Here is a 27,172-nt window from a genome sequence, read left to right as displayed (position 1 = left end):
CCTCCCGGTCACCCTGCTCAATACAAACAATTTTTCTGAAACCTAGTTTTATTAGTAGACCCTACAAAAGAAAAGCTAGAGAAAAGTCAGAATTATCTGATAAAGAATTATCACTCAGGGCAAATAATATACTCCAGACAGAAGAAAACTACATTAATTTTCCTTGCTACTTCATGTGTCTCTCTAGAAGTTGGTGACAAGGTTTTTGAGTACAAGTAAAATTTTCACACTTGTTTGCCAAAGCTACTGAGTTGTTAACTAAACAAGAATTGTGCTGAGAAATTATCAAAACCACCCTACTCCTACCCCAATGAAATAACAGAAGAGCTTTCTAGTGTACCTCATATGCTTCAGATCTGACAATCTTTCTCTCTGAACTTTGGTCTCTTTTTCAAGGAAGTGAAGGTCTATTGTCAGTCTTGCTTGGTTAGCCTGACAATGTTCATATTTCATTACTTTCAAGACTTCATTTAATAACTGAATAACTGTTAAGAGATTCAATTTTCCAGCCTCATAAACATTTCCTATGTGCAACTGAAAAAAAAAAGTGGTGAACTATAGATTGTTAACATAATAAAATGCTACAAATATATATTTACATTTTTCACTATTATATAAAAAGGTTACCTTAAAAAAGAGGGGAAAAAAAGAACAAATGTCTACCCAAAAATAAAACTATGTAAATAATTCTGGCCCAAAGAAAACTACTGTGGAAGAATTAACACACCATGCTACATTTTTATATCATGCAAAAAAAGCTGAAACTAGAATAAAAGAAATGCAAATAAATGGAAAGCAAAATAAAGACTGAGGAGAAAGATCAGGTTTGGAGAAAGATCATGAATTCATGTTTTACCGAAAGTTGCAAATTAAAGGACCCCTAAAGGTTGATTCCAAACTTAGACATGTTTATTTGGCCTGCACAGTTCCAATGTTTTAAAATCATCTGAATTAGTTGCTAATATTTTTAAAAATCACAGATTTCACACAAAATTAGTTCCCCAAAGATCTCATCATTTCCTACTTTACCCCTATTGTTACACATAATTAGCGTACTTCATTTATATAGTATTACCTGCCTAGCCCCTGTAGGAATCTGAGTTTACAGATCCTGATTTTTATGTACTCTGAATTTGAAGTGCCTGACATGTTACCTATTAAAGTGAAAACTCTTCAGGGTCACAACAATATTTTATCTTTATATCCCCTTCACTATAATAATACCTGGCACATAGGAGATGCTCAAAAAATTTTAAGTTTACTAAGAAAAAAAAACGTAGGCTATTCAGATGGAAATGTCCCATAAGCAAGTGGAAATAATTTGATGTAGTTTGGGTTGAAGGGGAGAGACTGGAAATACCAATCTGGTAATATTATTGTATAGGAGGCTGATGAAGCCATGGAACTGGGTAAGAAAATACAGATGGATTTATAATGTGGGAAAGAAAAGGGGCATTAAAGGAACCATGGGGAACATGTTCATTTAAAAGTTAGAGAAAAAGGAACCAGTGGAAAACTGGAGACAGCAGTCTGAAACACCACAGGAAGGCAAAGACACTGAGGTCACAAAACCTAAAGGAAGAAAAAACCTTAAAACACTTAATAGCATCAAGATGAAAGAAAAACGAGAGAATAGAAGAGTTTTTATAAAGAAATTTAGCATTCAGGAGATCATTGGTGCTCTCTGAGAATTTATAAAGAACTAGGTATCATATCATCTTCCTGCTAAGTACCGTCTACTCTCTACACTATATGATGTAGTGCCGTACAAGGTACGGACAATGAATAAAGGTTGATAGATGTGAATATAAACACGTTCAACAGTACCCCTCTTTATGAAAGATTTACCAGATATATTCACAAAGGTAAATTCCGAAAACAGTAGATAAACATTGTGAGAAAAACAATATACAATATATAAAAAAATTATGTGAAGGGAGTTTTCTCAAAGCTCCCTTAATTATCGAATGCTTACCTGACACATTTGTTTCTCAATTTTGTCAAGTAAGAGCCTTGGAATATTGATAGCAACATTAGTTCCATCTAAAGTATATTGGTTAACAACACTAAGGACTGAACTAACAACTTCTCTCTCTTTTTCCAAAACCATGAGTGTTTCATTCACTGAAGCCCACAAAGACCGAACCTTCGAAAACAGAGACAAATTATTAAAGTCTATATATAATCTATACATAAAGATATGTAAAATACAAATATATGTTCATTCCTAGGAACAAATTAGGTATTCCTGGAATGGCTTCTGGTAAGAAAACTAACTACTTTAACAGTCTAAAAGCACTGATATTACTTTCAAGGGCACTTTAAAACTAAAGAATTTCTCAGGAGAATCTAGCCCACTATGATTTGCAAAACGTATCTAAGAAACCTTATACTACGGAGATGCAATTAGCATTTCCTCTATTCTGACATGCCATCAGGGAAAATAAAAGATTTTCAGGAGAAAAAGAAAACACTACACATCAATTTTAAGAGTCATTCAAGTTTCAAAAAGTTAAAATGCTGAAAACCATATATTAACCTAGGTTTATTAAATTCACATACAAGAATGTTCACAGCACTCCTATTTGTAATACTCAAAAACTGCAATCAACCAGAAGAACTACCTTGAATAAAAAGTATACTTTCCGGGCTTCCCTGGTGGCGCAGTGGTTGAGAGTCTGCCTGCCAATGCAGGGGACACGGGTTCGAGCCCTGGTCTGGGAAGATCCCGCATGCTGCGGAGCGACTAGGCCCGTGAGCCACAATTGCTGAGCCTGCGCGTCTGGAGCCTGTGCTCCGCAACGGGAGGGGCCACGGTGGTGAGAGGCCTGCGCACCGCAATGAAGAGTGGCCCCCACTTGCCGCAACTGGAGAAAGCCCTCACACAGAAACGAAGACCCAACACAGCCATAAATAAATAAATAAATAAATAAAATTTAAAAAAAAAAAAAAGTATACTTTCCTATAATCATAAAATAGAACATTATACAGCAATGAGAATGAACACATACAACAGCATGGATAAAACAGCATGAGTGAAAGAAGTCAAGCACAAAAGAATATATTCTATACACTCCTCATTTACACAAAGTTCATGAATGGGCAAAACTAATCTTTAGCATAAGAAGTGAGGATAGGGCTTCCCTGGTGGTGCAGTGGTTAAGAATCTGCCTGCCAATGCAGGAGACACGGATTCGATCCCTAGTCCAGGAAGATCCCACATGCCACGGAGCAACTAAGCCTGTGCGCCACAACTACTAAGCTTGCACTCTGGAGGCCGCAAGCCACAACTACTGAAGCCTGCGTGCCTAGAGCCCGTGCTCCACAACTAGAGAAGCCATCGCAATGAGAAGCCCATGCCCACGCATCACAACGAAGAGTAGCCCCTGCTCACCGCAACTAGAGAAAGCCTGCATGCAGCAATGAGGACCCAATACAGCCAAAAATAAATAAAATAAAAGAAAACAATTTTCAAAAAACAAACAAAAAAAGAAGTGAGGATAGTGTTTACCCTTGGAAGGAAATGGTCGTGAATGAAAGGGGGCTCAATGCTCCTGGGGTGAAGGTAACATTTTGTTTCTTTAACTGGATGCTGGTTACATGGATGTGTCCACTTTGTGAATTTTGTCAAGCTTCACACTTACGATTTTGGCACGTTTTTATATGTATGTTATGCCTCAAAAGAATTTATGTAAGCGGGAAAGAGGAGGGGAAACACACTAATTATATTTGTGTTACTGTCTGTGTCTTCTCACAGTACAAAGTAAAGTTGTTTCCCCAAAGGAAGACTCATTGGCTGGGCATCTAAAGATCTCATAGGATGGCATTTCCTTGGTGAACATACAAAGATCCTGGATCTGGTTCTCAGATTTTTCAAATCTAGAAGTTTACCTTCTCAATGGCTCAAAGTTGAATGGACTCAGGGAAAACTGAACACTACCCAAACTCAAGTGAGACTGCTATGAAAACTCTTAATGGGTTTCATACCAACCTAACCTATTAAGCCTACAATCAAAGATACTACATTCAGGGATAGGAATGTTCATATTCACTAAACTGGAAGCTCCATAAAGGAAGTGACTCTGCCTGTCTTCTTCAGTGCTCTAGTCCATAATATCTAGAAGAATGCCTAGCAAATGGCAGGTGATCAATAAATATTCACTGAATTAATGAATAATTACTTCCTGAGGAGGGCACTCACCTTTTCCAGTGACAAAGTGCCTAAAAAGCCAAATTAATACCCCAAAGCAGCTTGGTGACCATAGAATCAGAACAAAGAGCTTGAGAGAGATTTCATCCAAACACAAAGGCCTAAGAAAACACTCCTACCCACATTTGTTAAAGCCAACCTCTGAAAGCCTCAGATCATTTATATCTGCCAGATTCCTCTCTACTGCCATGTCAGCCTCAACATGACTTCTCATCTTTCTTCCATATTTACCATCTGCCTTCACGTAAAGTATTTTATTTAGATAAATATTACTGATTAAGTTGGAATCAAGCTGGATTTTCCCTGCTGGCATGAAAGATTTTAAATTACCCAAATTTAAACTGGTTAATTTAAAACTGCTTTTGTATATATTTAGTCTGATAGATTATAAGCTAATTTTTCCATTATATTCAAGTGTTTTAAAGGCACCCTGTTAATACTTTTATACATATATCACTTATAATGAGTAAAAAAAAGAAAAACAAAAACACTGTTACAAAGAGAGATATACGAGTTCAATTAAGTAAGTAAACACTGCATAACACAAAAGAAAGATTAAATTTCTCCCTTCAAAAGTTGTCTTGACCAGTCCCTCCCATCAGGAAGCTTCCACAAGCCTCTTAGGTAGCCTCACCCACCAGAGGGCAGACAGCAGAAGCAAAAAGAACTATAATCCTGCAGCCTGTGAAACGAAAACCACATTCACAGAAAGACAGACAAAATGGAAACAGCAGAGGACTATGTACCAGATGAAGGAACAAGATAAAACCCCAGAAAAACAACTAAATGAAGTGGAGATAGGCAACCTTCCAGAAAAATAATTCAGAATAATGACAGTGAAGATGATCCAGGACCTCGGAAAAAGAATGGAGGCAAAGATCGAGAAGATGCAAGAAATGTTTAACAAAGACCTGGAAGAATTAAAGAGCAAACACCTAGAAGAATTAAAGAACAAACAAACAGAGATGAACAATACAATAACTGAAAAGAAAAATACACTAGAAGGAATCAATAGCAGAATAACTGAGGCAGAAGAATGGATAAGTGACCTGGAGGACAAAATGATGGAAATCACTGCCGTGGAACAGAATAAAGAAAAAAGAATGAAAAGAAATAAAGACAGCCTAAGAGACCTCTGGAACAACATTAAACACACCAACATTCGCATTATAGGGGTCCCAGAAGGAGAAGACAGAGAGAAAGGACCCGAGAAAATATTTGGAGATTATAGTTGAAAACTTCCCTAACATGGGAAAGGAAATAGCCACCTAAGTCCAGGAAGCGCAGAGTCCCAGGCGGGATAAACCCAAGAAGAAACATGCCAAGACACAAAGTAATGAAATTAACAAAAAGTAAAGACAAAGAAAAATTATTAAAAGCAACAAGGGAAAAACAACAAATAACATACAAGAGACCTCCCATAAGGTTAACACCTGACTTCTCAGCAGAAACTCTACAAGCCAGAAGGGAGTGGCATGATATACTTAAAGTGATGAAAGGGAAGAAACTACAACCAAGATTACTCTACCTGGCAAGGATCTCATTCAGATTCGATGGAAAAATCAAAAGCTAAGAGAATTCAGCACCACCAAACCAGCTCTACAACAAATGCTAAAGGAACTTCTCTAAGTGGGAAACACAAGAGAAGAAAAGGACCTACAAAAACAAACCCAAAACAATTAAGAAAATGGTCATAGGAACATACATATCGATAATTACCTTAAATTTGAATGGATTAAATGCTCCAACCAAAAGACACAGGCTTGCTGAATGGATACAAACACAAGACCCATATATATGCTGTCTACAAGAGACCCACTTCAGACCTAGGGACACATACAGACTGAAAGTGAGGGGATGAAAAAAGATATTCCATGCAAATGGAAATCAAAACAAAGCTGGAGTAGCAATACTCATATCAGATAAAATAGACTTTAAAATAAAGAATGTTACAAGAGACAAGTAAGGACACCACATAATGATCAAGGGATCAACCAAGAAGAAGATATAACAATTATAAATACATATACACCCAACAAAGAAGCACCTCAATACATTAAGGCAACTGCTAACAGCCATAAAAGAGGAAATCGACAGTAACACAATACTACTGGGGGACTTTAACACCTCACTACACCAATGGACAGATCATCCAGACAGAAAATTGATAAGGAAACACAAGTTTTAAATGACACAACAGACCAGACAGATTTAATTGATATTTACAGGACATTCTATCTGAAAACAAAAGATTACATTTTCTTCCCAAGTGCACACGGAACATTCTCCAGGATAGATCACATCTTGGGTCACAAATCCAGTCTCAGTAAATTTAAGAAAACTGAAATCACATCAAGCATCTTTTCCGACCACAAATCTGAGATTAGAAATAAATTACAGAGAAAAAAACGTAAAAAACATAAACAGAGTCAGCTCTACCCACCACCAGAGCCTCCCATCAAGCCTCTTAGATAGCCTCAACCACCAGAGGGCAGACAGCAGAAGCAAGAAAAACTACAATCCTGCAGCCTGTGGACCAAAAACCTCAGTTACAGAAAGATAGACAAGATGAAAAGGCAGAGGGCTATGTACCAGATGAAGGAACAAGAAAAAACCCCAGAAAAACAACTAAATGAAGTGGAGATAGGCAACCTTCCAGAAAGAGTTCAGAATAATGATGGTGAAGATGATCCAGGACCTCGGAATAAGAATGGAGGCAAAGATTGAGAAGATGCAAGAAATGATTAACAAAGACCTAGAAGAATTAAAGAACAAACAAACAGAGATGACCAATACAATAACTGAAATGAAAACTACACTAGAAGGAATCAACAGCAAAATAACTGAGGCAGAAGAACGGATAAGTGACCTGGAAGACAGAATGGTGGAATTCACTGCTGTGGAACAGAATAAAGAAAAAAGAATGAAAAGAAATGAAGACAGCCTAAGAGACCTCTGGGACAACATTAAACGCAACAACATTCGCATTATAGGGGTCCCAGAAGGAGAAGAGAGAGAGAAAGGACCAGAGAAAATATTTGAAGAGATTATAGTCGAAAACTTCCCTAACATGGGAAAGGAAATAGCCACCCAAGTCCAGGAAGCACAGAGAGTCCCATACAGGATAAACCCAAGGAGAAACACACCGAGACACATAGTAATCAAAGTGGCAAAAATTAAAGACAAAGAAAAATTATTGAAAGCAGCAAGGGAAAAACGACAAATAACATACAAGGGAACTCCCATAAGGTTAACAGCTGATTTCTCAGCAGAAACTCTGCAAGCCAGAAGGGAGTGGCATGATATACTTAAAGTGATGAAAGGGAAGAACCTACAACCAAGATTACTCTACCCGGAAAGGATCTCATTTAGATTTGATGGAGAAATCAAAAGCTTTACAGACAAGCAAAAGCTAAGAGAATTCAGCACCACCAAACCAGCTCTACAACAAATGCTAAAGGAACTTCTCTAAGTGGGAAACACAAGAGAAGAAAAGGACCTACAAAAACAAACCCAAAACAATTAAGAAAATGGTCATAGGAACATACATATCAATAATTACCTTAAACGTGAATGGATTAAATGCCCCAACCGAAAGACATAGACTGGCTGAATGGATACAAAAACAAGACCCATATATATGCTGTCTATAAGAGACCCACTTTAGACCTAGGGACACATACAGACTGAAAGTGAGGGGATGGAAAAAGATATTCCATGCAAATGGAAATCAAAAGAAAGCTGGAGTAGCTATACTCATATCAGATAAAATAGACTTTAAAATAAAGAATGTTACAAGAGACAAGGAAGGACACTACATAATGATCAAGGGATCAATCCAAGAAGAAGATATAACAATTATAAATATATATGCACCCAACAAAGGAGCACCTCAATACATAAGGCAACTGCTAACAGCTATAAAAGAGGAAATTGACGTAACACAATCATAGTGGGGGACTTTAACACCTCACTTACACCAATGGACAGATCATCCAAAATGAAAATAAATAAGGAAACAGAAGCTTTAAATGACACAATAGACCAGATAGATTTAATTGATATATATAGGACATTCCATCCAAAAACAGCAGATTACACGTTCTTCTCAAGTGCACACGGAACATTCTCCAGGATAGATCACATCTTGGGTCACAAATCAAGCCTCAGTAAATTTAAGAAAATTGAAATCATATCAAGCATCTTTTCTGATCACAACGCTATGAGATTAGAAATGAATTATAGGGAAAAAAACATAAAAAACACAAACACATGGAGGCTAAACAATACGTTACTAAATAACCAAGAGATCACTGAAGAAATCAAAGAGGAAATCAAAAAATACCTAGAGACAAATGACAATGAAAACACGACGACCCAAAACCTATGGGATACAGCAAAAGCAGTTCTAAGAGGGAAGTTTATAGCTATACAAGCCTACCTAAAGAAACAAGAAAAATCTCAAATAAACAATCTAACCTTACACCTAAAGAAACTAGAGAAAGAAGAACAAACAAAACCCAAAGTTAGCAGAAGGAAAGAAATCATAAAGATCAGAGCAGAAATAAATGAAATAGAAACAAAGAAAACAATAGCAAAGATCAATAAAACTAAAAGCTGGTTCTTTGAGAAGATAAACAAAACTGATAAACCATTAGCCAGACTCATCAAGGAAAAGAGGGAGAGGACTGAAATCAATAAAATTAGAAATGAAAAAGGAGACGTTACAACAGACACTGCAGAAATAGAAAGCATCCTAAGAGACTACTACAAACAACCCTATGCCAATCAAATGGACATCCTGGAAGAAATGGACAAATTCTTAGAAAGGTATAACCTTCCAAGACTGAACCAGGAAGAAACAGAAAATATGAACAGACCAATCACAAGGAATGAAATTGAAACTGTGATTAAAAATCTTCCAACAAACAAAAGTCCAGGACCAGATGGCTTCACAGGTGAATTCTATCAAACATTTAGAGAAGAGCTAACACCTATCCTTCTCAAACTCTTCCAAAAAAATGGCAGAGGAAGGAACACTCCCAAACTCATTCTATGAGGCCACCATCACCCTGATACCAAAACCAGACAAAGACACTACAAAAAAAGAAAATTACCAACCAATATCAATGATGAATATAGATGCAGAAATCCTCAACAAAATACTAGCAAACAGAATCCAACAACACATTAAAAGGATCATACACCACCATCAAGTGGGATTTATCCCAGGGATGCAAGGATTCTTCAATATACGCAAATCAATCAATGTGATACACCATATTAACAAATTGAAGAGTAAAAACCATATGATCATCTCAATAGATGGAGAAAAAGCTTTTGACAAAATTCAACACCCATTTATGATAAAAACTCTCCAGAAAGTGGGCATAGAGGGAACCTACCTCAACATAATAAAAAAAAAAAAAAAAAAAAACATAAACATATGGAGGTTAAACAATACCTTACTAAATAACCAAGAGATCACTGAAGTCAAAGAGGATTATCAAAAAATACCTAAAGGCAAATGACAAGAAAAATACGACAATCCAAAACCTATGGGATTGGGTGGGATAGGGAGAATGGGAGGGAGACGCAAGAGGGAGGAGATATGGGGATACAGGTATATGTATAGCTGACTCTGTTATAAAGCAGAATCTAACACACCATTGTAAAGCAACTATTCTCCAATAAAGATGTTGAGAGAAAAAAAGAAACCTATGGGATGCAGCAAAAGCAGTTCTAAGAGGGAAGTTTATAGCAATAAAATGCTACCTCAAGAAACAAGAAAAATCTCAAAAGAACAATCTAACGTTACACCTAAAGGAACCAGAGAAACAAGAACAAACAAAACCAAAAGTTAATAGAAGGAAAGAAATCATAAAGATCAGAGCAGAAATAAATGAAATAGAAACAAAGAAAACAATAGCAAAGATCAATAAAACTAAAAGCTGGTTTTTGAGAAGATAAACAAAATTGATAAACCTTTAGCCAGACTCATTAAGAAAAAGAGGGAGAAGACTCAAATCAATAAAATTAGAAATGAAAAAAGAGAAGTTACAACGGACAATGCAGAAATAAAAAGCATCATAAGAAACTACTACAAGCCAACTCCATGCTAATAAAATGGACAACCTGGAAGAAATGGACAAATTTTTAGAAAGGTACAACCTTCCAAGAATGCACCAGGAAGAAACAGAAAATATGAACAGACCAATCACAGGTAATGAAATTGAAACTGTGATTAAAAATCTTCCAACAAACAAAAGTCCAGGACCAGATGGCTTCACAGGTGAATTCTACCAAACATTTAGAGAAGAGCTAACACCCATCCTTGTCAAACTCTTCCAAAAAATTGCAAAGGAAGGAACACTCCCAAACTCATTCTACAAAGCCACCATCACCCTGATACCAAAACCAGACAGAGATACTACTAAAAAAGAAAATTACCAACCAATATCACTGATGAACACAGATGTAAAAATCCTCAACAAAATACTAGCAAACAGAATCCAACAACACATTAAAAAGATCATATACACCATGATCAAGTGGGATTTATCCCAGTGATGCAAGGATTCTTCAATATACACAAATCAATGTGATACACCATATCAACAAATTGAAGAATTTAAACCATACGATCATCTCAATAGATGCAGAAAAAGCTTTTGACAAAATTCAACACCCATTTATGATAAAAACTCTCCAGAAAGTGGGCATAGAGGGAACCTACCTCAACATAATAAAGGCCATATATGACAAACCCACAGCAAACATCATTCTCAATGGTGAAAAACTGAACACACTTCCTCTAAGATCAGGAACAAGACAAGGAGGTCCACACTCGCCACTATTATTCAACATAGTTTTGGAAGTCCTAGCTACGGCAATCAGAAAAGAAAAAGAAATAAAAGGAATACAAATTGGAAAAGAAGAAGTAAAACCATCACTGTTTGCAGATGACATGATACTGCACACAGAAAATCCTAAAGATGCTACCAGAAAACTACTAGAGCTAATCAATGAACTTGGTAAAGTTGCAGGATACAAAATTAATGCACAGAAATCTCTTGCATTCCTACACACTAACAATGAAAGATCAGAAAGAGAAATTAAGGAAACAATCCCATTCACCACTGCAACAAAAAGAATAAAATCTACTTTAGAAGGTAAAAGACCTGTACTCAGAGAACTATAAGACACTGATGAAAGAAATCAAAGATGACACCAACAGATGGAGAGATATACCATGTTCTTGGATTGGAAGAATCAACATTGTGAAAATGACTATACTACCCAAAGTAATTGACAGATTCAATGCAATCCCTATCAAATTACCAATAGCATTTTTCACAGAATTAGAACAAAAGTTTACAATTTGTATGGAAACACAAAAGACCCCGAATAGCCAAAGCAAACTTGAGAAAGAAAAATGGAGCTGGAAGGATCAGGCTCCCTGACTTCAGACTATACTACAAAGCTACAGTAATCAAGACAATATGGTACTGGCACAAAAATAGAAATATCGATCAATGGAACAGGATAGAAAGCCCATAGATAAACCCACTCACCTACAGTCAACTAATCTATGACAAATGAAGCAAGGATATACAATGGAGAAAAGACGGTCTCTTCAATAAACGGTGCTGGGAAAACTGGACAGCTACATGTAAAAGAATGAAATTAGAACACTCCCTAACACCAAACACAAAAATAAACTCAAAATGGATTCGAGACCTAAACGTAAGACCGGACACTATAAAACTCTTAGAGGAAAACAGAGGAAGAACACTCTTTGACATAAATCACAGCAAGATCTTTTTTGACCCACCTCCTAGAGTAATGGAAATAAAAACAAACAAATGGGACCTAATGAAACGTGAAAGCTTTTGCATAGCAAAGGAAACTATAAACAAGACGAAAAGACAACCCTCAGAATGGGAGAAAATATTTGCAAACGAATTAACGGACAAAGGATTAATCTCCAAAATATATATACAACTCAATATTAAAAAATGCAGCTCAATATTAAAAAAACAAACAACCCAATCAAAAAATGGGCAGAAGACCTAAATAGACATCTCTCCAAAGAAGACATACAGATGGCCAAGAGGCACATGAAAAGTTGCTCAACACCACTAATTATTAGAGAAATGCAAATCAAAACTACAATGAAGTATCACCTCACACCGGTCAGAATGGGCATCATCAGAAAATCTATAAACAATAAGTGCTGGAGAGGGTGTAGAGAAAAGGGAACCCTCTTGCACTGTTGGTGGGAATGTAAATTGATACAGCCACTATGGAGAACAGTATGGAGGTTCCTTAAAAAACTAAAAACAGAATTACCATATGACCCAGCAATCCCACTACTGGGCATATACTCAGAGAAAACCATAATTCAAAAAGACACATGCACCCCAATGTTCACTGCAGCACTATTTACAATAGCCAGGTCATGGAAGCAACCTAAATGCCCATCGACAGACGAATGGATAAAGAAGATGTGGTACATATATACAATGGAGTATTACTCAGCCATAAAAAGGAACGAAATTGGGTCATTTGTAGAGACGTGGAAGGACCTAGAGACTTTCTTATACAGAGTGAAGCCAGAAAGAGAAAAACAAATATCATGTGTTAACGCATGTATGTGGAATCTAGAAAAATGGTACAGATGAACCAGTATGCAAGGCAGAAATAGAGACACAGATGTAGAGAACAAACATATGGACACCAAGGGGGGAATGGGGTGGGGGGGGGCGATGAATTGGGAGATTGGGATTGACATATATACACTATATGTATAAAATACATAACTAATAAGAACCTGCTGTATAAAAAATAAAATAAAATTCAAAAAAAAGTCTCACCTTTTGAATTTTCTCTTGTATATTACTTTGGTCATCATAGGGTTCCATTCTAGTTAAAAATTAAATAATCTCATTAGTCAATAAAAAAACCATATGGTAATTTACCATCCAAAAAGCTAATTAATCTGCAAACCCACCCGCTAACAACCATTCCTATTAAAAGCCAAAATAAAATTCAAGCTCAAAGCTATCATAATTTATTAGAACTGGACTAGGAATCAGAATTATGTTCTTGTCCTATTATCAACTAGCTATTGATATGTTATTTTAACTAATCTCAGTTTCCTTACCGGTAACATGCGGGAGGCTAAACTAGTATCTCAGGGAACTTTCAACTCTAAAAGTCACTTACTTTTTTATCTGGTTTTGCTGTCCTATACATTCTGATCTCAAATTCTGTATTTGTTTAACTGATAATCTGCAAGAAAACATAAAAAATGACAACTGTAAATCTATTACAACTAACTAGTATAGCCTGCTTTGATATTTTCCCTCATTTCATATCTTTGCTCAAGGCCTCTGAGGACTACTCTTCCAAATATACCCAACAGCCAGTCATAAAGGGACTCTGGACTCCCTTTAAGAGTTACAGGAGTGGTCTAACATATAGGTGGCAATTGAAAACGACCAGGACTTCTTGGCTCATATACTCTCTGACTTCAAGTAAAACTGTTGGAGGTCAGTTAAGACTACTCCGCTCTCTTATCCTTATCTCACATACCTAGGGGATAATTTTAAATGTTACCTAAAACAGGCAACATTGTAGTTTTAAGGAGATTTCAAAGGATTTTGTAGCTTTTGGAATAGATAACAGCATTTAAAAAGTTATCTTACTATAGTTGTTTATAATTGTAAAAAATTGGACACAATTTATGTCTTGAGAGTAAGAACCTTGCTTGTCTTGTTTAATGTTGTAGGACTAGTGTATAACCAATATCCAGCACATAGAAGTAACTCAAGAAAAAAAAGTGCTGAATAGATAAACGTAAATATAAGACAGTATAAAATGGCTAAAGAAACTATGGAATACCTCTTCAACTAAGACACTAAGTAGAAATTAAAAGTAATACATTATGGCAATATGGAAAAATTTATAGAATGAAATATTAAGAGAAAAAAGGATACAAAATAGAATAAGCACTATAATTACAGCTTAAAAATTTATTTCCATGTTTAAAAGAAAAAGCACCTAAAGAAATTGAGTTTTTGAACTAAAATGATATCTTCCTTTTCTCTAAACTTTCATTTACAGTATGCCTAAAGTTTTAAAACATTTTATTCAGAAGTTATCAGGTTTTAAAATGGAAAGATAACAGCCAGGGGGTTTGAGGTAGACATGAATTATTGCCATTGAAAGGATATTGATGAGGGACTTCCCTGGTGGCGCAGTGGTTAAGAATCTGCCTGCCAGTGGAGGGGACACAGGTTCGAGCCCTGGTCTGGGAAGATCCCACATGCCACGGAGCAACTAAGCCCGTGCGCCACAACTACTGAGCCCACGTGCCACAACTACTGAAGCCCGCGCACCTAGAACCCGTGCTCCGCAACAAGAGAAGCCACCCCAATGAGAAGCCCGTGCACCGCAACGAAGAGTAGCCCCCACTCACCGCAACTAGAGAAAGCTCACACAGCAACGAAGACCCAACACAGTCAAAAATAAATTAAATAAATAAATAAATAAATAAATAAATACTGATGGAATTAAAAAATAAAAAAATAAAGTGCATACATCAATGGGTTAAAAAAAAAAGAAAGGATATTGATGACATTTGTTCAAAAAGAAAGGAATTTACATTTTCTAACTTTCAAAGTATTACTTACTGTGCATTTTCCTGGTATTTTCGGGTAACACAATCTTCTCTTTGCAAAATTTGTAAAAACCTGTTACGTGCTACATGGCATCTGGCAATGCACTTGTGCAAATCTTGTGGCTTTAAGTTAAATGTCTCTGTAAAATGTACAGAAGAATCTACACAGAACACAAAATATACAAAACTTAGACTTACAAGCTAATAAATATAAAAATGTGAGATTATTGAGAGATTAACAACCTCATTTAACTAACAACTCCTTAAAAGCTGGTATGCCACATATACAAAAAGATACAACTAATTTCAGCAAAAGCAAGGATGACCTATTTTTAAAGGAGGCAATAGAAAAGGATATCTGAAGTTGAGGTATTTTACATAATTAAAAATTCTCAGAGTCCATGTGCCCAAAGTAATTCTTATTATCACAGCGTGATACATCCATGAACAAATACATCATTACACATAAGCAACTTCTTAACTGATCTTTTAACAACAAAGGAAGAAAATCAATTAAAAGAGATGAGGTGAGATCACATCACCTTCATTGCTGCCATCAGCGTACCTTTCTTCCTAGTAAGACCAACAGGACAAGACAACCAAATAAAACCAATCTCCATTTCTCAAGTAATTCTTGGCTATGTTACTAATGATCAAAGCAGACCCTGAGAACAATCCATCTAAACATTTGACAGGCCAGGTTTTCACTGTAATAAAACCTACTTCAAGATGGCAATACAATAAAGATGGATATTCTGGAAAATAGTGACCCCACACCATACTTAACATTGTAAATCCAGGTCCTAGATTACCCACAAAGAAATAACCAAAACTCCTAAATATTTAACAGGGGATGAATTCGCTGGATGTAGAAGTCACCTAGAGACTGAATATGTTGAATGAAACTGCTTTAAATGAGAAATATGACAACCCATGCTTAAAAGCCTTATGTACAATAAACTCTTGCTAAATCCAAATACACATAATTCATATAAAATAGTTTGGGTTACATGTAACTGGAATAAATCATCTAATAGAAAAGCTGGTAAAATGCTTACATTACATTAAATTTAAAATATGTAAATGCTTATAAAGCAAGATCACATGTACATGTTTTAAAAAATCACACACAAAAGATAAACTGGAAAAAAGGTATGTGTTTGGGTGCATATATACATATATATATATGCACACACACACAATATATACTTGAACATACACAAAATGATATATGTATAAAGTTTGTCACTGTAGCATTGTTTTTATAGCAAAAGATTAGGAAAAATGCCAACTGTCAGCAGAACTGATTTCAGAACAAATGTGTGATTAAATACACTGACACATCCATTCAAATATGCAGTTCTTAAGAGAGAGACAGAGTAAGGAAGATCTATGAACTGACATGGGATGATCTCCAATGTACACTGTTGCATAAAAAACACAAGATTCAAAACCAGATGTATGTCACCATTTAGGGTTTAAAAAAAAGAATATACACACATTTGCTAGTATTATTCATTACAATGGTTGCTTCTGGGAAGGGAAACTAGGTAGTTAGAGATGGAAGACAGACTTTTCACTTTCTGATTTTTGAATCATGAGAATCTATCATTTATTCAAAATAATTAAAACATATAATATGTGCATTAAAAAACAAACAAACAACAACAAAAAACACCTAAAAGAAAACAAACCAAAATGTCAGCAATGGTTGCCTCTAGAAATTGGAAGATGGGATATTATTGCATCAACTTTTCCAGTTTTTACCTCCCATGTTTTATGAGCATAACTCAATTAAACTGAGCAGCATACTTAGTAAGCTACAAATAGCATTCTTTTAAGTCTTAGCTGAAAAACCCAATATTTTGTTTCTATAATTTAGCAAATAGATCAAATCCCTTTAAAACAGCAATTGTGAACCAAAATATTCCAACACATTGCCAGTAGCCAAAATAAATCTCTAACAAATTCAACACAACATTTAATACAATGAATTATAGGCAAACTATAACCTGCAGGTCTAACCTGGCCCACTGGCTGTTTTTCTGAGGTCAGAAAGCTAGGACTGCTTTCTACATTTTTAAGGGGTTATATTACAAAAAATAAAAATAAAAAAAAACTCACAAACAGGTATATGTGACAGACACTCTTATGTGGTCCACAAAGTATACAATATTTACTGTCAGGCCTCACACAGAAAATGTTTCCCAACCCCTGTATTAGAACATAAGAAAATAACCTGTATTGCTACCTATGTTCATTACAAGAGGATTTCAAACTACAGTTCCAATAAAATATTAACCATTTGCCTTTTGAGGTAAAGTAATATTTTTATCTTATTTCATTTTATTAAAATCTCTTAATGATTCACAAATCGTAAAAAAATAATAAAAACTTAAGAATCAAAACAGAAAAAACTCCTACTGTAAGTTTAACTTACTTTTAGAATGGGTTTTTATATAATTTATTGCAACAAATCTTGCAAAGTGATACATCAGATGAATAAACTTAGGACCACCAGGAGAAAGAAACAGTGAACCAACAACTTGAGGGAAGTTACTTCCACATTCAGCCTATGGAAAAAAGAAACAAGATGATTTGAAGATCTTAACAACAACAACCTTTATATTTACATCATACTGTTTTGAAGTATAACAGGGTTTACCAGAATTATTCCATTTGAACCACAAGTTGAATTTTTGAATCCTTCTAAACTCTTGGTGGACTCAGTCACAAAAAGCAATTAAAATTTAAAGCCACAATTATTGATACTATTTAGGGATATAAGCTAAAATAATCTATGGTAAAAAAAATTTTTCTTTAAACAAAAACTGTGATATAGATTCCCAGGAATTCAAAAATCTATTTCTAATGCACTTAGCCAACAAAGCTGGCTTCCCAGAAATATACAGAATCCCAACCAAAACCCACCAGAAAGTATTATCCTGATTAGTATTTCTTGCTTATACTGTTAGCATAAAAGCATTAAAAAGATTTCACCTCTAAAAAAATTAATGTACCTCAATAAAGCCAGAAAAAAAATTACCTCTTAAACGTTTGCATCTTTCAGAAAGAAAATACTTACAGAAATCTTTTTTAACCATTCACAGCAATGTTTTCGGAATTCAGTATCACTTTTTTGGTCAAATGGAGGCCAACAAAGTCTTTAAAACAAAAATAAAAATTAGAATTATGAATAAAAAACCAAACTCAGCAAAATTTTAAAACATCAAACTTATCTCCTATACTAGAAATATTAATGCTAAATCAAGGCTAACATTCATAAATTTCAACTAAAGAGAAACACCAACCTGTAAGAAATTAGGTCTTTTTCTTTATGAATATCTATAGGGTTGAATTCAGTTTAGTGCAAATAATCAATGAATATATAAGTTAAATATAGGGATGAATCACTATTAAAATTACTGAAAATCAGCTAAAGAAGACAACACTCTCAATGAATTCACTGGACTAATGCATAAAGATGGTAAAAATAAATTAGGATAATAATGCCTGGGGAAAAAGAGAGAAAAACACATGGTTACACATGAAAAGCACAGAAAGAATGGCATAAGAGATCATGACCCCTAGAGATAACCTATATTACAGTCAGGGGTGCTACTGTTTTGTGGACAAACAAGATATGAAATTATTAAAAATTCAGTTTTAGTCAAAAATAATGAACTTTAAAATTTGCCTATTGCTTTCACCTTATAATGTTTTGTCTAAATTTTTATTCTAAGGCAATTATTTGATTAGGGTCCCATTTTTTTTTGTATTTCTATAGCATAACATACATGCTATATTCATAGAAAAATATTAAGTATGCAAAGAAAAAAAGACTAAAAAGCTGGAATGTCAACAGTGATATTCTCTAGTTGGGTTTGGGAATAATTTTTACTTCCTTCTTTAACTTTTTCTGTATTTGCCGAACTGGTTAAAGTAAGCTGTATTTTGTTTATAATCTAGAAAAAAAATCAAAAAATCTATTTTTATTTGAGCAGAGGAAGCCCTATACCTTAATGATAGGGATTTCGAAAATACGTTTCAAATACACCTGTTCTCCTGGTCACTCATAACTTTAACTGCAAGCAAAATATTAAAAATAAATTATCACAAATAAAAACAATGCCCTAAACAATGGACTTATTATATAAGAGGATGAGGGCACAATATAAATATTAAAACAAATTTGAACACTTTTTCTTATAGACGAAACCCAAATCACATGCAAAATAACTCAGAACCAAGGCTAGTGAATATTCACATTTTTATATTTTTATTTTAATTTACAATAATTTTACAAAAAAAAATCACTCAGATTTATAAAGGGTAAGTACTAAATTTGTAAGACTCAAGCCTAATTTTTATAACATCCATTCAAAATAATAGTTGAAGTCCAAAGTTGAAATTCTGGCTTATATAAAGTCATAATCCCTTTTTAAATCCCTTACAAAAAGAAAATGAAATAACTTTTACTCACTTGAAAACTTCTTTAGTGAGAGACTGGTCAAGCGTTTGAAACAAAAAATAAGAAACTATCTGAAAGGCATCACGGTTCAACTTGTCAAACATGTTCCTAATGGTTTAAAAAGAAATAGAAGCAGGAAAAAAAAAAAAAGAAGAAAAGAAAAAGGTTAATAAAACTAAGCATCATCAAAAGCTGTGTAAGAGTCTGACCCATTAATATTTTTCATTCTGTTCAAGAGGTCAAGGCAAATTAATTTTTCTAATTCATGTATATATTTATAAACAATTAAACACATACAAGTTTTTGTTTTCATTCTGAAAATGTAGATCGAATAGAAGAAAACTAGTAGAACTTGGCTTTACTGCAATGAAAACATTCTACAAAAAGAAAAGGAAAGCCTAATCAGGTAGAGAGAAAACCATGGCCTAAGATATGGTGAAAATGATGATACACACCAACATTTTCTGACAATAAAAACAGCTAAATACTTATTGAGTTTATTATTTATCAGATATTATTTTAATTAAGCCTTTTACAAGCAGCAACTCATCTAATCTTCATTGCAATCATATGAAGTTAATACCTGTGCTTGCAGCTTTAACATGAAGTATTTAATCTAATCCCAACATTAGAAAGCAGTTTGATTATCCTCATAATACAGATGACATGACAAATAGATCTGAGTACTCCCGTGAACACATAAAGCTATTTTCCTGAAATAAGCTTTTTTGAGTTGGAAAAAAAGAGTTAACATTAAAATTCCCATGCTTATACTTTTGTCAAACAACTCTTTTATCCTTGGAATGTTTCTATTCCTCAACAAATACAAATGAAGTTCCTACCTCCTTATCATCTCTCAAACCTGTTATTTTTTTCATATAGTATACTGTTCTCTTCAACACTTCTAATTTTTAAAAAGATATTTGTTAAAGGTTTGCTCACCCACTGGACTGAAATTTTATACGGGAAAAGTTTACATTTGCTCTGTTCACCACTGTATACCCAGGTCCAATACTGTGCTCAATTAATATCTGTTGAATAAACAAATGAATGGGGGGGCTGAGAGTGCCTTCTGCTTTGCTCCGGGCAACTGAAGGCCTAGTAGAGCCTGGGCTGATTCCATGGAGGGGGCTGCTTATGACCTTAAGGGTCGGTGTGCTAGAGAGAACTGCAAGTACCTCCACCCTCCTCCACATTTAAAAATGCAGCTGGAAATTAATGGACGGAACAATCTGATTCAACAAAAGACTGCTGCAGCCATGTTCGCCCAGCAGATGCAGTTTATGCTCCAAAATGCTCAAATGTCATCACTTACTTCTTTTCCTGTGACTCCATCCCTGGCAGCTAATCCTGCCATGGCTTTCAATCCCTACTTACCACATCCTGGGATGGGCCTGGTTCCTGCCGAACTTTTACCAAATGCACCTGTGCTGATTTCTGGAAACCCACCTCGCCCACTGCCAGGAGCTGCTGGTCCAAAACCGATGTGTTCAGATAAACTGGAGGTATTTGTGCAGAAATATATAAATCTCTATAGGGCAGATATTAACCTTATGCATAAACATTCTTAGAGCCCAGTGTTTTGAATGCTTTAAATAAGTACATCTGAATTTTAAGCTTATGGAATATAACCTCAGAAAAATGTTAGACAATTTACTACTGCAATTTTACCCTGTTATAAAGTGCACGGTTGTACAGTACGTCAAACAATATCTTAGTGTACCCAACCACAGACCGTGCATCTCCTTTGCTATGGCACAGAAAGTCTGGTGGGAATGCTCCTTTTAGCCAGCCTCCAGCTTTGCAGAATGGGATTACTGTGTTCGTTGATGAGTCTCTACTTTCTAGAATAATCAAAAAGTCAGCTCTATTGGCAGCTCCTTAAATGCCTTGCCATGTATTGAACTGGAATCTGTACATGTCCTCTAGTCATGGTCCACAAGTCTGCTTGTAAAAAGCACATTGTGGGACTTCCCTGGTGGCACAGTGGTTAAGAATCCGCCTGCCAATGCAGGGGACATGGGTTCGTGCCCTGGTCCAGGAAGATCCCACATGCCGCGGAGCAACTAAGCCCAGGAGCCACAACTACTGAAGCCCGCGTGCCTAGAGCCCGTGCTCTGCAACAAGAGAGGCCGCTGCAATGAGACACCCACGCACCGCAACGAAGAGTAGCCACCGCTCGCCGCAACTAGAGAAAGCCTGCTCGCAGCAACAAAGACCCAACGCAGCCAAAAATAAATAGATAAACAAACACACACACACACACATTGCTGTGTGATAAAGACACATCTTGGACCCTAACAAAATAACCCCCTCTTGCAAACTTAGCTAATTACACTTCAGGCTGTGTATCAAGTGGAGGATTAAAAACTGGTTTTCAGCAATACTTGCATTTCAATGTAAGGAAAGCAGGCAAAGTCTTCCTTTGGGAAGACAGGATTTTTTTCTTCCTTGGAATAGAAATTTTGTTTAGGTTTATATCTCATAGTGAATATGGCTCGACATTATCCTTCAGCTTTTAAAATTTTTCCTAAATAGATGACAAAAGAATGTATACTGTTGCTCTTATACATTCACTGGCAAAATAAGTAAAAGCGAATCACCTTCCAAGCAAAAAAAACAAAAAACAAAAAAAACGAAAAAACAAAAAAACCCCACAAATGAATGAATGACCTTTCCTTTCCATTCCCACTGACTCCTTAGTTTAGGTCTACCTAACTGCAAAGCCCTGATTCCCCCTCTAATCCATTCTCTGTAATACAACCAGAATGATTTTTCCAAAATGCAAATCTTTTGGGCAAATGCCTAGGAATGGAATTGCTGGATCATATGTTAAATGTACATTTAACTTTATAAGAAAAGTGGCTACACAATTACATGCTCACAGAAACTAGAACCACATAGAACTGCACACCAAAAAGAATGAATTCTAACATATGTAAACATAAGTGAATCAAAAAATTTTTTTAATTTTGAAGTAAATTTGATGCCACATTCATGCTTAAAGCATTTTAAAGGGGACATCTGTTTTAGTATATCCCTCCCACTAACGAACTGAGACAAGTCTAAAGACATGGGGCAGGGGGGGAGGGGGGCGGGGGGGGGGAAATCTATGAAAATGTTTTAAAAAAAAAATATCATCACTGAACCAGAACTTGACAGATTTTATTTAATTTTCAAAGGCAGAAAGAAGACTGCAATTGAATAAGCCAGAGCAGAGAAAACTAAGATTGCCAAAACAATAGAGACGATGCAGTGGCAATGGGAACCATCCTCAGGGGAGGCCTGGGAGAAGCTTAAGCTTCTCTGCCATACGGGGGGCATCAAATCATGTGAGATAGGTGGCGCATTTATTAATACATAATCATAACCTGATAAATGCTACCCACTGGTTGTCAATTTTTATTTATTTATTTATTTATGCCTGTGTTGGGTCTTCGTTTCTGTGCGAGGGCTTTCTCCAGTTGCGGCGAGTGGGGGCCACTCTTCATCGCGGTGCGCGGGCCTCTCACTATCGCGGCCTCTCTTGTTGCGGAGCACAGGCTCCAGACGCGCAGGCTCAGTAATTGTGGCTCACGGGCCCAGCTGCTCCGCGGCATGTGGCATCTTCCCAGACCAGGGCTCGAACCCGTGTTCCCTGCATTAGCAGGCAGATTCTCAACCACTGCGCCACCAGGGAAGCCCAGACTGATTGTCAATTTTTAGACTAGACTTCTAGACAAAACCTTTCTACATGTAAATAGTAGTAACTTCCAAACAAATAGTTACCAAACAAAACTTAATTACAGCTCTAAACCTTAACAGTAAAACAGTTCTAATACAGCTGAAAAAAGTCAAGAGAAAGCAGAGGAGGGTAGGTAAGTGTAGGTGCGCTAATTATCGTATAAAGAATAGCGGCCTTCACTGTGAAATTACATCGTGGGGAATCCAGAGATCCTTTTGAGACTGATACATCAAGAAACACAGGTCTAAGCACATTATTTAAATACTGCCACAAGAAAAACGGAAATAACGTAATTACAAACGTCAAGAAGATTGAGAACAGGAGATAGCCTATGTATCCCAAATTTTCCTTGGCCTATAGTGGGCAAGATAATAGAGACTGTCTAAAGTTGATAAGTTAAGACATAGAAATATAAACAAAGCATTAAGTTCTATGATGAGATCTGTAACATCTGTAGCAAAGCAGGAAGAGGCTTTTTTTTAACTTTTCATCTTAATACCACTCTCTACTAGTTTTTGGCTAACTGTGGCAGGCTTCAGCCTGCTATTTCAGTTAGTGAAAATTATAAACTAAAGATCAACTACCTTAAAAGTCTCCCTCGAGTCCTAAAGGCGTTTGCACCTAACGGAAGGCGTTCCCGAGTCCCTCCATTACCAAGCCGCCACCTCTCCCTCGACTTCACAGACCACCCGGCTTCACTACCAAAGCAGGAATAAGCCGCCCCTTCAGTTTCGCCCCAACTGCAGACTCTACTCCCCTAAAAAGCGCTCCCGGCAAGGTCCCGTAACAGTCTCTTGCCACTCGGCTAGCTGCCACTGCGAGCAGGAACTTTGCAGCCAGTGCCGGGCCACAGTAACCGACTACTGAATTCATCAACCTACGAGGTCCGCAACAAGGCGGGTCACGCCAGCACGGCCAGGCTCAGACTCCCCCGCCCCGCCGGCCCCGGCCTCCTTACACTCCGAGGTGCGTGTGCGACACGATCTTTCCACCGGCTACGGTCGCCGAGTCCGGCTCGAAGCCGAGCGCCTGCAGATACATCCAGAGATGCTCCTTCTCGAAAGAAGGGACCCAGGCCGAACTCATCTTCGCGGTAGGCAGGGCCCGGCAAAGGAAGAAAGCGCAGGCTCCAACGACTGAGAGGGCCCCTCAGGCTTTTTGCCTACGGGTAGCCTGAGATGGCGGCGGCCCCTCCATTGCCACCGCCTGATCCTCTCTCGCCCGGAACCATTCCGCCTTAAATGGCCTCAAATGCCTCAAATGGCCTCAAATGCCTCAATTGGCCTGAGACTCTAAAGTCTCAGGGAAATAGAGCCTCTAACAGTAGTACGGCACAGCGGCCAAAGCACAGTCACCACAAACCAAGCGTCCCGCGCTTCCGGAAAAGCGGTTTGCGCCGGCGCCGCCCGGCTTCCGGGGGAGGAGGGGCTTCTTTAGAGGACCGTGTCTCCCGCCACGCAATGCACCCTTGCCTCGGTCTTTTCCGGTCAAGACCAGCCGAGAACCTACAAGACCCACAAGGCTTTGCGGGGCTGGCGAACTTCCGGGTGATTGCGGGCCTTTGCTGGCGTCTTGCGGCTTCGCGTTTTCTGATCCTTTTTTTCTGATCTTTGTGGTTCCTTTTGCTCGTATATGCCTATTACGTCAGATAAAAACCATAAGCTGGTCACTGTAGTAGAAAAAGCATTGGATTTCCTCAGCTGTTCTCACTACATGTGTAACCCTGAGCAAGTGGCGTAACTTCTGAGCCTGGGATATATTATGAGTAAAATCTTGTTTGCCCTCAAGTGCTGAATGTTGCTTTCATCTCATTGCTTTAAGAAATCTGGCTCTCCCCTACGCATACACCTTTCTCTTGCAGCCCTGTCAGTTGATGACTGCTTTCTCCTCCGCATGCCATATACAGCAGAACCTGGAAATGGGGTGGAGAGCCTACTTATTTCTCATTAACACTTTAGGCAAGTATTGCCTCACTAAAACCACCAGCTCATTTGAAAAGTATGCTGTCACCCACAAGTCTTCCTTGTGTAGGTCAAGTTTAAGATCTCCAGGTTGCTGGACCTCATTCTGAGATTTAGCCCTTAATTCTCTGTCTCTCCCAACATCACTCCTGGAATGATGATTTCAATATCCATGTAGGTAATCTTTCCAATGCCCTGGCCTCTCAGTTCCTCGAACTCTTCTCAGCATCCTGGCCCCTTTCTGTCTTTGCCAGATTTATCTGGCAGAATCCAAATGGCTATTATGTCAATTCTCTGCCTACTCCGTACCTGCAGCTTAGCAGCTAAATGCAATTATGATGCCTGGCATTACCCAAAATTAATGACAACTGAAATAGACTCTTAGGCCTGCCCTCTCCACCCTATTTCCCCAAAATCTCACTCTCCATACAATTACATGTATATTCTTCCCTCCTTTAAACTTCCAATACCCCCTTCTTCCTCCTCACTCTCAATGATGTCCTTTGTTCTTAATTGATAGATGCTTCCAAAAAAGAACCTCCATCAACAGTTTACCAACCTGCCTATATCTTTGCCCATATAGTCTTCCTTGTCTTTTGTTAATCCGGGTGAATCAGGTTGTGCCTACCTAAGACCAGTCCTCTCACACATTCGATGGACTGTATTCCCTTTCTCACACACAAGGAGTTTGCTCCAACATTTGTCCTCTACTCTCTCCTGCAGCATCATCAGTTCTTCCCATGTATATAAACATGATGTAATATCTTCCATCATTAAAAAAAAAATCCTTTGACCCCAATGCCTTTCTAGCTATCAGTCCATTTCTCTTCATAGCAAAACTTCTCCAAAAAAGTTATCTATATCCACCTCACTGCTAGTGGTTACTTTCCAAAGCCACTTGAATCAATTAGTGTTCTTTGGTTGCAAGCAGCAAAACTGACTCTGAAGGAGTTTTATCAGATGGTCCTGAATAGCATAAATAAAGAACGGAAAGGCCAGATAATAAAGCTCACGAAACAGCAGGCCCATGTGCCACGCCACTCAAGATTTATACCCCAGGCACTCCAATTTACTTTTTAAAAATAGCTTAATGTATCATTATAAGTGAACATCATCATAACTATCACCCAGAACAAGAAATAAAAGTTCTCCATCCATTCCAGAAACCTCTCTTTTCCCGAAAAATAACCACCATCCTCACTTTTATAATAACAACTTCCAGGACTTCCCTGGTAGCGCAGTGGTTAAGAATCTGCCGGCCGATGCAGGGAACATGGGTTTGATCCCTGGTCCAGGAAGATCACACATGCCTCAGAGCAACTAAGCCCGTGCGCCACAACTACTGAGCCTGAGCTCTAGAACCCACAAGCCACAACTACTGAGCCCGCGTGCCACAACTACTGAAGCCCGCACGTCACAACTACTGAAGCCCACGCACCTAGAGCTCGTGCTCTGCAACAAATGAAGCCACCGCAATGAGAAGCCCGCACACTGCAATGAAGAGTAGCCCATACTCACTGCAGCTAGAGAAAGCCCATGAGCAGCAACAAAGACCTAACACAGCCAAAAATAAATAAATAAATAAATTTATATTGAAAAAATAATAATAACTTCCTTGCCTTGTCTTGTAGTTTGACCACCCAAGTATGCTTCCCTAGACACTATAGTTTAGTCTTGCTTTTTTTTTTTTTTTTTGGTCTTGCCTCTTTTTTTATTTTTTTTTTTAGTCTTTCCTGGGTTTGTTTGTTTTAAGTTTTTATTGGAGTATAGTTGATTTACAATGTTGTGTTAGTTTCAGGTGTACAGCAAAGTGATTCAGTTATACACATACATATAGCCACTTTTTTTTTTTTTGACTCTTTTCTCATTTAGGCCATTACAGAGTATTGAGTATAGAGTTCCCTGTGCTGTACAACAGGTTCTTATTATTATCTATTTTATATATAGTAGTGTCTATATGTCAATCCCAATCCCCCAATTTATCCCTTCCCATGACCCCTGGTAACCATAAGTTTGTTTTCTACATCTGTGATTCTACTTCTGTTTTATAAATAAGTGCATTTGTACCCTTCTTTTTAGATTCCACGTATAAGCGATATCATATGATATTTGTCTTTCTGTG

General features: G+C 37.1%; 1 protein-coding gene across 3 annotated transcripts in view; it reads right to left on the bottom strand.

Annotated features, from left to right (window-relative positions):
- The window catches only part of HAUS6 (HAUS augmin like complex subunit 6), a 49,986-nt gene extending 25,452 nt beyond the window's left edge, over positions 1 to 24,534 (bottom strand). Inside the window, exons 1-10 of one of the 3 annotated variants that reach the window (XM_036855167.1) lie at positions 24,048 to 24,179; positions 20,743 to 20,832; positions 19,378 to 19,473; positions 17,980 to 18,058; positions 17,335 to 17,467; positions 14,908 to 15,055; positions 13,439 to 13,504; positions 13,087 to 13,135; positions 1,976 to 2,146; positions 341 to 534 (exon numbers count right to left, since the gene is read on the bottom strand). In XM_036855167.1, coding sequence (XP_036711062.1) covers positions 341 to 534; positions 1,976 to 2,146; positions 13,087 to 13,135; positions 13,439 to 13,504; positions 14,908 to 15,055; positions 17,335 to 17,467; positions 17,980 to 18,058; positions 19,378 to 19,473; positions 20,743 to 20,747 — 941 coding nt within the window. In that variant the 5' untranslated portion in view covers positions 20,748 to 20,832; positions 24,048 to 24,179. Of the gene's footprint in view, positions 1 to 340; positions 535 to 1,975; positions 2,147 to 13,086; positions 13,136 to 13,438; positions 13,505 to 14,907; positions 15,056 to 17,334; positions 17,468 to 17,979; positions 18,059 to 19,377; positions 19,474 to 20,742; positions 20,833 to 24,047 lie in introns of all 3 variants that reach the window. The other 2 variants (XM_036855165.1, XM_036855166.1) reach the window with 2 other exon arrangements.
- Positions 24,535 to 27,172: the final 2,638 nt, after the last annotated feature.

Source organism: Balaenoptera musculus, chromosome 6, assembly GCF_009873245.2.
Source record: "Balaenoptera musculus isolate JJ_BM4_2016_0621 chromosome 6, mBalMus1.pri.v3, whole genome shotgun sequence".
NCBI classification, from domain to species: Eukaryota; Metazoa; Chordata; class Mammalia; order Artiodactyla; family Balaenopteridae; genus Balaenoptera; species Balaenoptera musculus.
Note: the sequence above shows the minus strand (reverse complement) of the source record. Positions and strands in the feature narration are given on the sequence as shown.